The sequence below is a fragment of the Loxodonta africana genome, chromosome 4 (assembly GCF_030014295.1).
Source record: "Loxodonta africana isolate mLoxAfr1 chromosome 4, mLoxAfr1.hap2, whole genome shotgun sequence".
Lineage (NCBI taxonomy): Eukaryota > Metazoa > Chordata > Mammalia > Proboscidea > Elephantidae > Loxodonta > Loxodonta africana.
In genome coordinates this window covers 12,492,462-12,504,964 of record NC_087345.1, presented here as the reverse complement: position 1 = coordinate 12,504,964, position 12,503 = coordinate 12,492,462, and the positions used below count along the sequence as shown (strand labels likewise).

Genomic DNA, 12,503 nt, shown 5'->3' with positions numbered 1-12,503 from the left:
TTATCATGCTGAAGAACGTAAACTTTATTCTGGAGGAAATGGAGAACTACTGAGTGATTTCATGCAGATGAGTAATAATCTCAATTCCAGTTTTCGAAAGGTCATCCTAGTGGCCATAGGGATGAGATGAGAAACAAAGGATACCAGTTAGGAGGCTGACACAGTAACCCAAACAAGATATTGCTATAAGTCTGAATGAAATGGCAGCAATAGAGGTGGCAAGAAAAGAAAGACTGTATTAGATAACACTGTGGCAGAACCCACAAAAATTGGTGACTGATGAGAAGGAAGGGCAAAGGACAGGGTAGAAGGGAGATGAATCAAAACTGATTTCAAAGAATAGCATGTTACAATCTTTCTGGAGGACAATCTGGACATACTAATTTAAAAAAATAAAAAATTTCATTCCCAAACACATTATTAGCAGAATCCAAAAGGGGAAATGTTCTTTATGAACTTTTTTAATGTTTATATCTTTTCATATACTAATTCTACTTTGGGGAGTTTGTCTCACAGTGATTTACACCAAGATTTACATGCCAAGATGTTTACTGCAGTATTATTTATAACAGAAAAAATAAAAACAATGCACGAGTCTCATAAGAGGAAACTGGTTAAATGTTATACATATAATTCAAATATCAAAGAAAGAAAAAAATGTTTTCTAAGACTAATGATATAGGAAAATCTCATGATATAATTCTACATAAAAATAGTTTATGCAGTGTAAAAGTAAACAAGTACAGGGACAAACAAAAACTGATAGAAAGTATATTAAATGCTGCCATTGGCTATTACTGTATTGCGAGGAATTTGTTTTCTTTTTCCCTACATTTTACCTGATCATAAAATAGGTAAAACCCTTAAGTTTTCATTTAGGATGAAAACAAAACAGCTTTCTGATTTGAACTGGATGAAAGGTGGTGCAATTTCCTACAATGCAGGACGCTGTAGGGACTGCAGGTTTGGGAGGTATAAGACGATGAGTTTAACTTTCATCATCTGTGGCACTGCCAACGGAGGTGTCCAACAGACAGCCAGGAGTATGAGTCTGGAGATTAGGAGAGACACGTGGCCTGGAAGTATAAATATACGAGTCAACAGCATACAAAAAAAGAAACCTAACCCACTGCCGTCCAGTTGATTCCGAATCATAGAGATCCTACAGGACAGAATAAAGCTGCCCCAAGAGGGTTTCCAAAGAGTGGCTGGTGGATTCAAACTGCCCAACTTTCGGTCAGAAAGCTGAGCCCTTAACCACTGTGTCGCCGTCTCCCAGGAGCACGTGACGGTGGCTAAAGCCGAAGCTCTCAGGGAAACCACTCAAGGCAAAGACAGAGTGAGGAGCAAAGAAGATCTAGGGCTGGACTCTGAAGAGGAACACAATTTAAGAAACGGATGGAGAATACGAAGACAGCAAAGAGTCTGAGCAGACCAAGGAATGGCTGGCAAGAGAGTTACAAAGGCCCGGGAAGAGTAATGTCACAGAACTCAGTGGGAGAAGCAGTTTCTAGTCTGAGGGAGTGGCCGACCAGATGACACACTGAAGAGAGGTCAAGAAGGATAAAGACTGAAGAGTGCCTATTTGATCCGGCAACAAAAGGAACACTAACGATTTTGACAGTGACAGGTTCTGAAAGGAGGTAGGGGCAGAGGCCAGAATGCGGTGAAGTCTCTGGGGCATGAGAAGCTAGAAACAGTAATTATAAACTACCTTTTCCAGGAGGCTGGATACAAAGGGAAGGTTAGAGACCTGCTCATGGATAGAGGTTGTTTTGTTTTTGTTTTTTGCCTCCTCCCCCAATTAGAAAAACCTCAGTTAAATTATATGCCAAGGAGGAAGAGTCCAGAGAGAAAGGCTAAAATGCACCAACACCTCTGATCACGGCTGTCAGCACCAACTTTCCCTACTTTTTACCCTGATATTAGAGGTTTGTTGTTAGCTGTCTGTCATCACCTTCACTGCCATTTCTCCTGCCCCGGAGGAGTGCTTGTCCTTACTCCTGTGCAAGGCAAAGCCAACACCTTTGGATTCCATCCCCTCACATGTCCACAGGAACCTTGCTCCATCCGTTCTCCCTTCCCTTTTTCTGTCTCTTCAACCTTCCCTCTGGACTCTTTCCTCTTAGTACATAAATAAACTGGTGTTTCTCCCATCTTGAGGGGGAAAATAAGAGTAGAAATTATAAATGGGAAAAGAACACAAAAAAACTGCCTGAGTATCCATTACTTGCCATACTCTGCAGGTGACTAGGGATGCAAACACAGAGTCCTTGCCCTAGTGGGTCAAACAAGTAAACCATTCCTCCATTCACTCAACAAACATTTACTGGGTACCTACTATGAGCCAGGCACTGTTCCAGGAGTTAGGTACACGCCAATGAACAAAATTAAGTTTCTGGCCTCATGAAACTTACTATCGAAGAGGGGAATATAGACAATAAACAAATATATACATAAGCAGAAGTGCTCTGAAGAAAAACAAAGCAGTTTAGGACGGCAGAAAGTAACAGGAGGTGCTATTTTAGATAAGACAGGCAGGGTAGGCCTTCTGAGGAAAAGGCATTTGTGCAGAAACCTCCGTGAAGGCACTGCAAGGACAGGCCCTGGGACAGGAGCACGCCTTATGTGTGCGAGAAACAGCAAGAGTGTCGGTGTGGCTGAAGCAGAGTAGAATGGGCCAGGGGAGAGTGGCAGGAAACGAGGTCAGACAGGAAACCAGGGGCCCCATCGTAAGTACTATGATTTCATCGTAAGTCTCATGGGAAGGCATTGAAGGGTTTGAGTGTAACAATGTGATTTCAGTCTTCAAAGGCTTACTCATGTTGCTGAGTAGAGAATTCCAGTTACAATACACGGTGATAAAGAGCAACTGGGCAAACCAAAAGAGGGGCATCACCTAACACTGAGCATGAGTTGGGAAAGGCTTCTCGAAGGCAGTGATGCTTGAACAGAATGCTCAAGGGCAATTAAGAGCAAGAAGAGCAGAGGAGGGCACATAGTAGAAAAGGCACAGAGGTTGTGAAAAGATTTTGCATTTCTATACCTCAGCATCGAACCATCAGAAAATGTTTTATAAAAATATGCCACTCATAATATCTACATAAAAATGTAAGATACCCAGGAAAAAAACATTTGCATGATCTTTATGAAGAAAATTATAAAACTCTGTGGAAAGACACAGGTGCCCTGGTGGTACAGTGGTTAAAGTGCTCGGCTACTAACCCAAAGGTCGGTGGTTCAAACCTACCAACTGCTCTGCGGGAGAAAGACAGGGCAGTTTGTTTCCATAAAGATTTACAGCCTTGGAAACTACGGGGCAGTTGAACTCTGTCCTACAGTGTCGCTAGGAGTTGGAATTTACTCAGCAGCAGCAGGTGTGGTTTTTGTTGGGATGGATATAACCATGGGAATCAATAGCACACGATGGTGGTTAAAACCACAGTTTTTGTTTTTATCCCACAGGGCAGTCACTGAAAAATACCAATTAATCCCTAATCTTAGTACAGTGTTTAACATACTGATGCTTAGTAAATATTTGCTTAATTACTGAATTTATAGAAGGGGTGGAGTGGGGAAGCACAGCAATAGGAAGACAAATTAGAAAGTAGTTGTAATAATCCAGGTAGGAAATGTTGGGCTTAGAGTGATCACCTCACTTTACCACTCTACAAGGTAACAAAATACATTACAAACATAAAGACCCTGACTCAAATCAGGCAATGCAGTAATCCCCTATCCACTCACCATTCTTCCGTTCACTAAGTGGAGGCAAATTGGGATTCCTGCCAGGGTGGAGGCCGAGGGTCAGCTCGGGCTGCAGGGAGAGCTCCTGCAGCTCATTGGCAACAGCTTCGCTCTGAGGGCTGGGTGCCGCTGACAGGGACACCAGTACTGGCTCATCATCATTTTCGCCAGCCCCTCCTCCGTCCAGCCCATTCACAGCAATGACGGAAGGGGGCAGGCACACCACACTGGAGAAATCCACTTTGGCTTTCGTGATGGCAACCTGGAAATGGAAAGAGAGATAAAAAGTTCAGACGTCACCATAAAGAGACTGTTCCACTGAGTATATGCTGAATACTGATATTATAAATTATATTGTTGGCAAACTACCATGATTCTTAAAAGCTTTTTTATAAAGTAAGCTAGCATCATTATTAATATTTACTGTGCTCACACGTAAATTTTCACACGTAAATACTACAGTTAAACTGTTGGTCTTGAAACAAGAAAATCTCATTTTCAGACTTAACTGATATTTGTGATATTATAACTTACGGGGCAGTTCTACTCCGTCCTATAGTGTCGCTATGAGTCGGAATCGACTCGATGGCACTGGGTGACCGGGTGGGATTAACTACCATGATTCTTAAAAGCTTTTTATAGAGTAAGCCAGCATCATTATTAATATTTACTGTGCTCACAGAATGCAGGAGACTTCAAGTCTGATACTGTCCTCAACTAGATCACTCAAGGAGAACAAACAATTGAAATAAAGGCAGCACACAAACATGACTAACGGGATAAAAGAAAACAGCGATCAAGGAGAAACAGGCATAAGACAAATGACCATCTTGAGAAAAACATTTAATGAGTATTCACAAGGCACTAAAGTACCATATGGTACCAACATAATCTTGGAGAGAAAAATTCTTTAAGAAAACAATTCCCAAACCATTAGATTCCATAAAGAAATATCAATATAGAGATGTCTGTCTGATGATGGATATTAGGCCAAATATTTTAACCTATGTGAATATTTTATCATAGTACCCAGGAATAGGACATTAAAAACAAAACGCCTGGCAACATGAGAAAGTGCAAGGTCTTTAAAATGTCAAAAAATACATATAACATGGAAGTCTCTTGAATAACACAGAAATTAAAGGTTAAGTGAATTAAAAATATACTCATTCATTGAATCAAGAATGATTTTTATAAAACGCCTAAAATATGGAAAACACGTATTTTAAATGTTAAAAAAAAGTAAGATATAAAACTGTAAATGCTTACGTAAAAACACTGTAAGAAGAAAAAATGACTATAAAGAAGCATACCAAAACACAAAACAAGGGTTTTGTTTGATGCAATGATAAAAATTTTCTTTTTACTTCCTTGTAGTTTCCAAATTTTCTCTAAAAAACCTATTTTGGTTTTCTAATGCAGAAACTTTAGTTCTTGATCTAGAAAAGAAACCTGGGTATTCCCTGCAGACTTAAGTTAGGACTTTAGTAATCTGCTCCAAATGACAAAACCAAGAAAATATAAGAAAGGCACTGAAAACTTTAAAAAAAAAAAAAAATCACATTCTACCTTTATGTAAGGCTATAGTGTACCCAAACCTGATTGTAGTTCTAGCTGATGTACCTCATAAAATATAAACTGGACTGGAAAAGGCCCAGATAAGAGCAAATAAGAAGATAGTAGGATGACATTAAGGAGAATAAAGATATTATAGAAGGACTCTCTACTCCAAAAAGGCCAGAAGACTTGAGTGAGGTTAAGTTTAAAAGAAAAAAAAGAAATACTAGGAACTCAGCATTCCAAGAAGTAATATGAGTGACCACTAGGAAAAGGATTTTTTTAAGGGCTTAAACAATTTTGGGAATTACAAAGAACAAATGACTACTAAGAAAATCCAGAATCTAACCTTCAAGGATTTTTTTTCCATCTTGCCTAGGATTTACCATCATGCCTCCACGTGTACCGGGAGCAGAGCAATTGTCATATGGAATTCATCCATCTGGCTCAGTACTCCTTTGCCATCAATCATAAAGGGTATGTTTGTTTTCCTTAACAGTGGCCTTTTATGGTGAAAAAGACTTCAAGTTCATGGAGTTCAAGGACCCCTTGAGATTCACCCTCCTTAGGACAGCAGTCCTCAATACCCTTCGCCATCCTCATGCACGCAAAAACACACGCACACACAAGCACTCACGCAGCAGGATAATAGCACTGAGATGTGTGTTTAAAAAAAAAAAATGTAAGTTAGCACTAAAGGAAAGTAGAAATTGGACGGCATCAAAACTTCAGCCCTAAGACCTATGAAAAGTGGCTTCATATATAGTAACAGATTTTCAATAAAGAGTTCTTAAAGCTTAATAGATTATATGCACTTATTCCTTCCTAGAAACATTAGAAAGTTGAGAATTTTAACTGTGATGATAACAACTTTGTATGCAGTAGACTGGCCTTGCATATAGTATTTGCAAATAACAGGCGTTCAGTAAATATCTGTTGAACTGAACAAAGAAGCAAATGAAAAGACAATCTGGGGACCAGGCAGGTCTTGGGGCAAATCTGGATGCCCCAAAAGAAGACTGCATGAAAGACACAGGAACAGGTAATAATAATGTTTGGAAGGACAGGAAACAGCAAACCTCATTCCATGTAAGTACTATAGTTAAACTGTTGGTCTTGAATCATAGTTTTATATGAGTTCTTCGGCAAACAACAAAATCTCATTGTCAGACTTAACTGATATTTGTGATACTATAACTTACTGTGGGATTAAATAAAATTTATGCCAGTTGGGGAAGTGGTAGAATAAAAGACTACCAACCAATTTTACACTGTTGATCTGATGAAGAGAATGATAAAAACGAAAATATTGCCACATAAAACATAATTCTCTATATGATCACAAAGGGGACTATTGTGTCAGATGTTGACATGTAATTGAATGTTTCTCATTTCAAATGAATTATTCTTTCATTAAAAATTGGATGCCAGAGAATCCCTGATGGAGTAGAACAGTGGGATGCAGGCCTAAAATTCTCATAAAAAGACCAGACTTAATGGTCTGACTGAGACTATAAGGACCCCGGAGGTCATGGTCCCCAGACCCTCTGTTAGCCCAAGACTGGAACCATTCCCAAAGCCAACTCTTCAGACAGGGATTGGACTGGATGATAAGACAGAAAATTATACTGGTGAGGAGTGAGCTTCTTGGCTCAAGCAGACACGTGAGGCTATGTGGGCAGCTCCTGTCTGGCAGGCAAGATGAGAAGGCAGAGGGGCACAGGAGCTGGTTGAATGGACACGGGGAATACAGGGTGGAGAGTAGGAATGTGCTGTCTCATTAGGGGGAGGAGAGCAGCTAGGAGTACACAGCGAGGTGTGTATAAGTTTTTGTATGAGAGACTGACTTGATTTATAAACTTTCACTTAAAACACAGTAAAATAAATTGTAAGATGTGCATAAAAAATAATTTACTAGGTTAACTCACATTATTCACTGAGCTCGAAAGAATAAAATTATTTAAAATGTTCTTTATTTTTCATTAATTCAGAATAACCTTCCTCCTATTACTTTAAATTAAGATAAATTAAGATAACTGCTATTATTGCTGGGATTCAGAGATTTGACATTCACGTGTGTTACTATTCTCAGGAGACACCGAAGATCCATCCCATGATATCACGATTTTTCTAAGGAAGCATGAATTTAAACTGCATTAGTCTGTGAACGTACCACGGACTGCCGGAAGAACAGAGAAATCTGTCCTGGGAGAAGTACAACCAGAATGCTCCTTAGTAGCAAGAATGGCAAAACTACATCTCACGTATTTTGGACATGTTATCAGGAGGGCTCAGTCCCTGGAGAAGGACATCATGCTTGGTAAAGTAGAGGGTCAGTGATAAAGAGGAAGGCCCTGGAGAATACGGATTGACACAGTGGCTGCAAACCTAACAATGACTGTGAGGATGGCGCAGGACCGGGCGGTGTCTCGGCCTACTGTACACGGGTCGCCGTGAGTTGGAGCTAACTCGATGGGCCCTGACAACAACAGTCTGTGAGTCAAGCGTGCACTTAGTGCACATAAGCAGTACTCTAGGAAATAATGTTTTTCAGAGAAACTTTGTGAAAAATGGTCCACGAAAGAAAGCCAACTCAATTCTAGCAGTAGAAATGAAAAGAAAATGAAGACGTTAATGAGAGCCCTGTTTCTTAGAATACTTATATTTTTAATAAAGAAAGCAACATCAAATTCTGTAGCGGCCTGGGCTGTGATTGTGCCTACCACCGCCCAGAATAAAAGGAAAAGCAATATGGAAAACTGTGCTAGTGAGTGTTCCGTTCAGAACTTATTTTAATAGCTTAGTGATCAACTAAGTTCCATATCTGTAGGATCATTAAGGGCTTGAAGAGGTCACTTAAAATTTATGTATGTACGTGTGTGTGTATGTGGGTGTATACATATATATATTTCCAAAAGAACCAAACCCACTGCTGACCAGTTGATTCCAACTCATAGCAACCCTACAGTACAGAGTAGAACTACCCCATAAGGTTCCCAAGGAGCAGCTGGTGGATTTGAACTGCTGGCCTTTCGGTTAGCAGCCGAGCTCTTTACCACTGTGTCATCAGGGCTATATATATATATACACACATATACTTTAGTACATATTTTTATTGGGTATATTACATGCTAGGATTACATGTTAATTTAGGGATTTCAAAAATTTCAGGACATAGCCTTTTAAAATGGTGGAAGGAACAGACAAACAAGGATGGCAGAATGTTAGTAACTGTTCAAGCTGGTAACGGGTATATGGGGTTCATTACATTATTCTCTCTACATTTGTGTATGTTTGAAAACATTCTTATGTTTTAAAAAAATAAGATTGCTCCACACAGCAAAGTGAAGGCTTGGTGAGAAATAAAGCAAGGTCTCCTTAACCATGACCTTAGGAAATAAGCTAGAAGTCATGCATAAGCACTGACAACAGAGAGAATGTTTAGCATAAAATACATATATTGAGAAGATTGATTTCTCTAGCCAACACTATTCTCTACCCATTTTGAAACAGCTCACAGGAGACCATCACCCCAGTAAACTATGACAATCTAGAGGACAAGTTCCAAAAACGCTGATGTATAGCCATCATGGATTAAGTCCCCTCCACCAATCCTGAATGACCCTAGTTTTAGTTTTAGTTGCGGTAAAACTCATGAAAAAGGAGAGTACGTAACACTTATGTCAGATTATAGTATCGTATTATTTAGCAAAGTTAAAATATTAAGTTATATCTCAAATGTTCTTTAAGACATCTCAATGGTAAAAGAAATTTTAAATTACCAAAAGAAAAAACTATATCTGATTTTAGTTTTGTAAATTTATAATTCTACTGAGTTCAAGATCGAACTTTCTTTTTCATCAAAGGATCTCCAATTTCTCGGCTGCTGATTCACATATGATCAGTAGCAGCCAGAACAAAAACAACACGGGGGCAGGGTCATCTCCCACAACCCATCTGTCTCCCTCTCCTGCTGGCCTGATTCCACCTCATCTTTTTTCCTCCCCACCCCCTTTCTGGGCTGCATGCCTTCTGCTGGTGCCGAGCAGCATATGTAACTAGAAGCAACAGCACAAAATGTGTTAGAGAAGTGAAAAAGCTCAGACAGCTGACAACTCTTACAAGTACATACTAGCAGGATTCTTTATTATGCCCTGTGACGAAGAGTTGGTTTCACACAACTACATGGTATGGTTCTTCTAAAAAATTTTTTTCTGTATAAAAATTGTTTTTTAATCAATTAACTTTCTTTTAGCTGCTTTGCTGCTTTCTTTTAGCTGAAGGTAGATTTTTACTTTTATTTTCAACACAGTAGATAAAGCCAAATCCTGAAAACTCTTACTGCCTAGGCATATATATTTCAATTTGACTTGAAGGAGTTCAAATCAGCTCGACCTGCTTCTCCTGAACTGGCAAGGCATCACCTGCACGGTGCTGCATACGCTGTTGTGGTTGTTAGATGCCGCTCAGTTGATTCCGACTCAGCAACCCATGAAACACTGCCTAGTCCTGGGCCACCCCTCGCAATCCTTGTTAGGTTTGAGCACATTGTTGCAGGTGCTGTGTCAATCCATCTTACTGAGGGTATTCCTCTTTTTTTTTGCTGACCTTCTACCAAGCATAATGTCCTTCTCCAGGGATTGGTCTCCCCGATAACATGTCCAAAGTACGTGAGACAAAGTCTCACCAACCTCGCTTCCAAGGACTCTGGCTGTATTTCTTCCAAGACAGACTTATTCGTTCTTCTGACAATATTCCTTGCCAACACTATAATTCAAAGGCATCAATTCTTCTTCGGTCTTCATACTCTATACATGTACTAGGTACTGCTCTACATTCTGCAGGAGAAGGTGAGAAAAACAAATTCATGACTAACTAGCTGCTCTTACTTACCTCTGTCACTAACACCCCCATCATCCTCAGATATCTTAAAAACTACTCAGGCTTCTAGAGAAGGCAAAGAAAAGGCCATTCTGCTCCTTTTTCATCTTGGAAATCATCCAAAAACAAGAGTATGAGGAAAATAAAAAATGTACCTCACAACAAAATACTATGTATGAAGATGGAAAGCACATGGAAGAGTAGGATGGAAGATTAAAGATGACTGCAAATTCTTTGACACTTCTTCCTTTGATAGGTAGGTCTATCTCCTCTCCCCTTGAATCTGAGCTGGCCTTGACCAATGAGTATAGTCCAAGTGATGCTATGCCAGTTCCAGGTCTAGACTTTAAGAGGACTGATAATGTCTACCTTGGTTTTTTGAAGCCCTATGCCCCCATGTAAGACGTTCAACTACCCTGCTAGAGAGACATTAAGAAGAGATGATATAGAAAGGAAGAAGGGTACAGCTGACTCCAGTCTTTCAGACATTCCCAGCAAGGTGCCAAGCATGCGAACAAAGCCATCTCGGACCCTCCAGACAAGTCCAGTCATTTGCTGATTACTATCAAGTGATCACAGTTACCACCATGTGGACCCAAGTTACCACCATGTGGAGAAGAATTACCATGCTGAGCCTACCCATATTCCTTACTCACAAAACTGTGAGATATAATAAACTGCATCAGATTTCTCAACATCAACATTGGAAACTAAAAGATGTAGTGGAGTAATGCCTTCAAATTCTGAAGGAAATAAAAAAAATATTTCAAACTAGAATTGCTTACATAGTCAAGTGAGACATTCTAAAATACCAAAAATTTTACCTCCCAAGCAACTTTTTCAGCAAGCTGTTTCATGATACTCACTAACACTGAGTGCCGTCGAGTCGTGATATGCTCTACCAAAACTAGGGAACAAACCCAGAAAGAAAAAGATATGGAATCAAGGTAACAGGAGCTCCAACACAAGAAAGATATAAACAGAATTCCCAGGACGAAAGCAAAGAACAACACAAAAGCAAGCAAGAAAGCCACAAGTCCAGGTTAGAGCAGAAGTACAAGGGGCTTCGGGTAGCATATCTTCAACGGGAAAAAAACTGATGAACTATCTAATAGGTTGAACCATGTAGAAAACTATATTTGCAACCATCAAAGAGTATGATAGAATTAGAAGAATCAATGGCTTAACAAAAATTTTTAAATGAGGCAATTATCAACTTCAAAAAAAATTTTTTAATTGTACAAGGAAAAAAAAACATAATATACTCTTTGGCTAAGCCATGAACAATATTTACATACTTATAATAATGTTAACACTGATTACAGATTTAACCAAAAATTGTGATTTAGTCTCATTGGGAGGATGGCAGAAAGGAAGGGCGTTTAACAGAACTAAATTCTCTTCTACTACAGTCAGTTGTTGTTGAGTGTCATTGAGTTGATTTTCGACTCTTAGCGACCCCATGTGACAGAGCAGAGCCGCCTCATATAGTTGTCTCACCACTACAGTCAGTAACATAAAAAACTGCTGAATGAAGAAACCATAGTGTATACATATTTAGAAACATGGAGGCAAATACCAGAAGAAACTTAAGAGTTTTAAGTGGTTGCCTCAAATTAATAAAATGGAAGGTAGATTATAGGTATCTATATAGTTCTCAAGTAAGTGGCCAACCAATGATGACAGATATGTTGGTAGCCCATAAATTATCTGGTCTTTCCTCGCTTCATGTTTTCAACTCCTCCTGATCATTCCATAGGGAATCAATCATTCCAGTTTCCATCCTCCCCCCACAAAACTGATAATGGTTAACACTATATCAAAGCCTCTTCAATTACAACAGTAAAAGTCCCTTTACTACCTGCTTCATTTCTTACCACTTCCCTTTATGCACCCTCTACTCCAACCCTATATACCTGTTATGCTACTCTCCACTTGCGACTGCCTAGAATTGCCTCTCCTTCCCCACTCTACCCATTCTTCTTAGGATTTGCCCCCTTCCAACAGGCTGGGCTTCCACAAGATCCCAGGCTTGCTCCTACCATTGCTTACTTTTATTTGTTCTTACAAGCAATTGGTTCCCACACTAGATGGTAAATTCACTGAGGAAAGGGAATGCCTTTCTATTGTCTACTTATGTCAAGTACCTGTTGTTCTTGTTAGGTGCCATGGAGTCGATTCCAACTCATAGTAACCTTATGTACAACAGAATGAAACACTGCCGGTCCTTCACTATCCTCACAATCGTTGTTATGCTTAAGCCCATTGTTGCAGCCACTGTTACAATCCATCTAGTTGAGGGTTTTCCTCTCTTCTGC

The 12,503-nt window shown here is 39.6% G+C and overlaps 1 protein-coding gene across 2 annotated transcripts in view; it reads right to left on the bottom strand.

The window, feature by feature from the left end:
• MRTFA (myocardin related transcription factor A) overlaps positions 1-12,503 on the bottom strand; it is a 212,486-nt gene that overhangs the window by 157,099 nt on the left and 42,884 nt on the right. The window contains exon 2 of one of the 2 annotated variants that reach the window (XM_064283481.1): positions 3,748-4,009. In XM_064283481.1, coding sequence (XP_064139551.1) covers positions 3,748-4,009 — 262 coding nt within the window. Of the gene's footprint in view, positions 1-3,747; positions 4,010-12,503 lie in introns of those variants that run through there. The other variant, XM_064283484.1, reaches the window with a different exon arrangement.